General features: G+C 38.3%; 1 protein-coding gene across 2 annotated transcripts in view; it reads left to right on the top strand.

Moving 5' to 3' along the window:
- LOC127096003 (eukaryotic translation initiation factor 6-2) overlaps nucleotides 1–1,854 on the top strand; it is a 3,135-nt gene extending 1,281 nt beyond the window's left edge. The window contains exons 6-9 of one of the 2 annotated variants that reach the window (XM_051034634.1): nucleotides 568–698; nucleotides 777–887; nucleotides 969–1,244; nucleotides 1,573–1,854. In XM_051034634.1, coding sequence (XP_050890591.1) covers nucleotides 568–698; nucleotides 777–887; nucleotides 969–1,202 — 476 coding nt within the window. In that variant the 3' untranslated portion in view covers nucleotides 1,203–1,244; nucleotides 1,573–1,854. Of the gene's footprint in view, nucleotides 1–567; nucleotides 699–776; nucleotides 888–968; nucleotides 1,442–1,572 lie in introns of those variants that run through there. The other variant, XM_051034633.1, reaches the window with a different exon arrangement.
- Nucleotides 1,855–4,349: the final 2,495 nt, after the last annotated feature.

Genomic DNA, 4,349 nt, shown 5'->3' with positions numbered 1-4,349 from the left:
CCATTTGTTTTTTTAAGCTTATGTGATTCTTTTCATCATTTGACTCAGCCCCTCCTACAATATGAAATGTAGTGTTTAGTGGTGAAGATTTGCAAGCTACATTGATGATGCCTAAAATATATAGTTCTCATTTCTGTATTAAAAATGATTCACTCGTTCAAAGGAACTCAGAACATTGCTTTGCTTTTGAATGATGATATAGAACTGTCACTCGTTCAAAGGAACTAAGAACATTGCTTTGCTTTTGAATGATGATATAGAACTGTTAGCCGTGTGTATTTAGTGAATAGTGTTTCAAAGCTCTTGCTATGGCAGAGTCTGGGGAAGGTAGAACCCATTGCGGATCTATTGTAGAATGATAACCTTTTATGTGGCTAATATACATCAATAGCACTTTTTCATTATAATATGAAGAGGTTACCCTGCAATTTTATTAAAGCACCTAGGATTAATTAGTATTTTTTCCTCATATTGTTTCACCTTTGCTGGTGACATGAAACTAAGCACCAATTTTGATGTTGGACTGACTTGTGGAACTTGATTTTTTTTTCATGGCTACTTTTGAAGAACTTCAACATTTGAAAAACAGTCTACCGGATCAAGTTCGTGTTCAGCGTATAGAAGAAAAACTATCTGCCCTGGGAAATTGTATAGCATGTAATGACCATGTGGCCCTCACGCACACTGATCTCGACAGGGTATTGAATTATTATAGATTATAGCTTTTTTGTGTGCTATTCTCTTGGTCTAGTATTTACTGTGAAATTGTTGATCAGGAAACTGAGGAGGTCCTTGCAGATGTTCTTGGAGTAGAAGTTTTTAGGCAGACAGTTGCCGGTAATGTTCTTGTGGGAAGTTACTGTGCTTTCTCCAACAAAGGTGGTTTGGTAAGTACAAATTGTCATGTCCTCTTGAACGTTTCAATTTGAACGAATCTTGTATTTCTTTTGATCATACACTGAATGCAGGTGCACCCTCATACTTCGGTTGAAGACTTGGACGAACTTTCCACACTTCTTCAAGTTCCTTTGGTTGCTGGGACTGTTAATCGCGGTGGTGAAGTAATAGGTGCTGGCATGACAGTAAATGATTGGACAGCATTTTGTGGTTCAGACACCACAGCAACAGAACTCTCAGTCATTGAGCGTGTTTTCAAGCTGACGGATGCCAAGCCTAGTGACGACGTGGAGTGGACGATATGAGGAAATCTTTCTTCGGTAGCAAATAATTGAGTCTAGCTAAAAGTATTCAGTTTTCATACCAATTTTACTGCTTTGTTGTAAAGTTCTTTTCTAATTTGGTGATAGTTTCTTTTTCCTGGTATACAGTTGTGTTGTGTTTCCAACTATAATCACATAGTTTTATCAGAGTTGTGGTTTTCACTAATTGTTTAGAAAGTGAATCTTATAATTATTAGAGGAATAAATGTAACATTTCAATATCTATGGTTGCAATTCTGTTATTATCCATCCGTTTTACCCAACCTTCTGATTGCACTAACTCCATGCCAAATCACTAAAACCTTTTTCTGTAATCACTAAATCTGGTTTAAACTTCAATATTTGCATGCAGAGCTCCTTCCTCGTCAACAGACTCCGGTCGTCTTCTTTGAGCAGTTCAGCATTTGTTTGATTTTCAGCCTTACTCGAGGAGAATCCAAATTCACCGATCACGATTCGTGACTTGAAGTAAAGTGAGAGATCTTTGCTGCTGGGTGGGCAATATCTAATTCACGCAAGATAGCATTTCCATCATTTGTGACCACAATTCTTATTAATTACAACGAAGTGGTATGTAATAACATTCCATTACATTCTCTATTTCATTCAAATTTTTAATTTTCATTCCTTCTAATTTGAGGTGTATGTAATAAAATAAATAAATTTGTTTTTTTTTCCGGTCAAATTATAAAAAATACACAAATAGAATTGAGTCTATGTTTCACCATATAGAATTGAGTCTATGTTTCACCATATGTTTCGTTCCGTTCCGCTCTGCTATATTCCATTACGTTCCGTTCTAGTCCATCAATCTACCTAACCTAAATTTATGTTTGGATTGAAGGAATGGGATGGAATGAAGTTATATAGGATGAAATGAAGTGATACTCCATTGTTTGGTTTGGTTAAAATTGTTGGACCCAAAACATAGAGAATTCTTCAGATTGATTTGCCTCCTGTTCTTCACTCTTCACTCGAGTGAATTGACTCCACCTTGGTTGCAAGATGATCGATCATTAAAGAAGAAAAGAAAAGAGAAATTAGGGTTTGAGAGAAAAGGGAAGAAGGAGAATACTTCAAGCAATCTCCAACTAACAAAACTCATCTAAAAACACAAAATAGAGCTAAGTCTAAATTTCTGTCGAGATACACTTCTTCGACATTTCGATAGTTATACAATTTCTACACAAAGCATTTCGACAATAATAGACTATGTCGAAATGGTGATTTGACACAAAGAATTATATTCTCAACACACCACGTTGGAGGAGTATTCTCATAATCTGGGTATTGTGATCAAGAACCGAGTGCCTTATGTCTGCATAAAGGAGTTCCCTAAGTACCAAGTCCTTGCTGAAGCCCCCCACAAAGGGAAGAAGGAAGTGAAATTGAACCTGAAGCCTAAGAGTGGAACCCATGGTTTTACCTTAAAGTTTCTCGTGGATAAAGCTACTACTTCCGTTGATGCTGAGAGTTGGACGACTTTCAACACCATTCTAGCTCTACTTATCTATGGGATCTACTATTTCCGAACATGGAAGAATTTGTAGACCTGATTGCTCATATCTACTTGACTCAAAATCTCGTTCCTACTATTCTTGCTGATACTTACTACTCCATTAATGTAAGGACTCGGAAGAAGAAGGGAACCATCGTCTTCTATATTTCTTTGCTGTATAAATGGTTTATTTCGCATCTACCCAGCAAAGGTCCTTTCATTGAGAACAAAGACAATCTGAAGTGGTCCCAAATGATCATGTCCTTGAACGCCGAAGACATTTCCTGGTACTCTCGAGTCTATGACAACGGCAAACTCATCCTCAACTGTGGTGACTTCTCTAACGTATCTCTTCTTGGTACAAAAGGGGGAGTCAACTACAACCCGGGGTTAGCATTATGACTGTTGGGATACCTCATGGTAGATAAACCTGATCCCAAGAGTGTAGAAGGTTTTGTTTTACATGAAGGGTTTGATGATTCAGAGTTACTCGAGAAGATTATCGAGGTCCGGGGAGCAATTTTTCCTCAAGGAATAGCAGAAACGGGTAAGAAGAACTGCATAGCCATGAAAGCTTATACCAAATGGGTGAAAGATAGAGTCAAAAAGATATTGCTGCCATTTTCATCTGAATCATCCATGAGCATCAAGCCTCATGAACATGTGATCAATCATACTTCTGATGTCGATGAGCTGAAAAGAACTATCAAGACCCTAGAGAAAGAGAATATGGATCTCAAATCTAGACTCGGTAAGATGTCCTTGGAGAAAGAGACCCTGAAGTTCAACCTGAATCAGAAGAGAGATAGAGCACGTCAGGCGGACGATGAAGTGTAAACTAAATTGCACAAAAGGAGAAAAGTGGGTGAAGCACTAAAAGGAACTTATGCTAGCCTGTCAGCAAAGAAGAAACAGCTAGCAGAAACTCAATACAAGGCTTGTAAAGTGGAGCTTAATTACAAAGAGCAGATCAAGGAACTTCAAGACCAGTTGGAAACTTACAAGAAATGGCTGAAAGATGAACAAAGTCGTGTCAAACAGCTAGAGGTCACTCTTCGGCAACACCAGAGTGAGCTAGACCAGAGGCTTGAGGAGATCTGTAGGCTAAAGGATCAAGCACACAAGAATCTGGAGAGCACCAACCTACTCAAACAAGAGAATGATCGCTTAGAAAGGCACAATGGACATCTTCAAGGGATCCTAGATCAGAAGGAGACATTTGTGAGAGATCTTATAGATGGACCTGATCACACTTTGATGCACAACCTTCTTAAGGACGCGCAATATTGGAGGGAAAGGCATGCACGCCTGACCCGATTCGCTGAACATGCCATGGAAGACTTACCAGATTCGTTGAAGGATGCTTTTGTTGAAGTGTTTTCGCATAACGTCCCTTGGGTTGTATTTCATTTCATTTCTGTTTGTAGGGTCGTAGTCGATAGACTTAAAGTTGAGATTATTGTAGCCCGTCGGGAAGACTCTTGATATGTATTTGTACTCCACTTTCCGATATTGAATAAAAGAGTTTCCTGGTTATTTGACTTCATATAGTCTCTCTCTTTATGCTTTATGATTGCTTATGTTGATGAACAAACTCAAGGGTTCCTTGGAAATTTTCCTTTATAAAAACA

The sequence above is a fragment of the Lathyrus oleraceus genome, chromosome 6 (assembly GCF_024323335.1).
Source record: "Lathyrus oleraceus cultivar Zhongwan6 chromosome 6, CAAS_Psat_ZW6_1.0, whole genome shotgun sequence".
Taxonomy (NCBI): domain Eukaryota; kingdom Viridiplantae; phylum Streptophyta; class Magnoliopsida; order Fabales; family Fabaceae; genus Lathyrus; species Lathyrus oleraceus.
The sequence above is the reverse complement of the archived record's forward strand: the minus strand, read 5'-3'. Positions and strand labels throughout refer to the sequence as shown.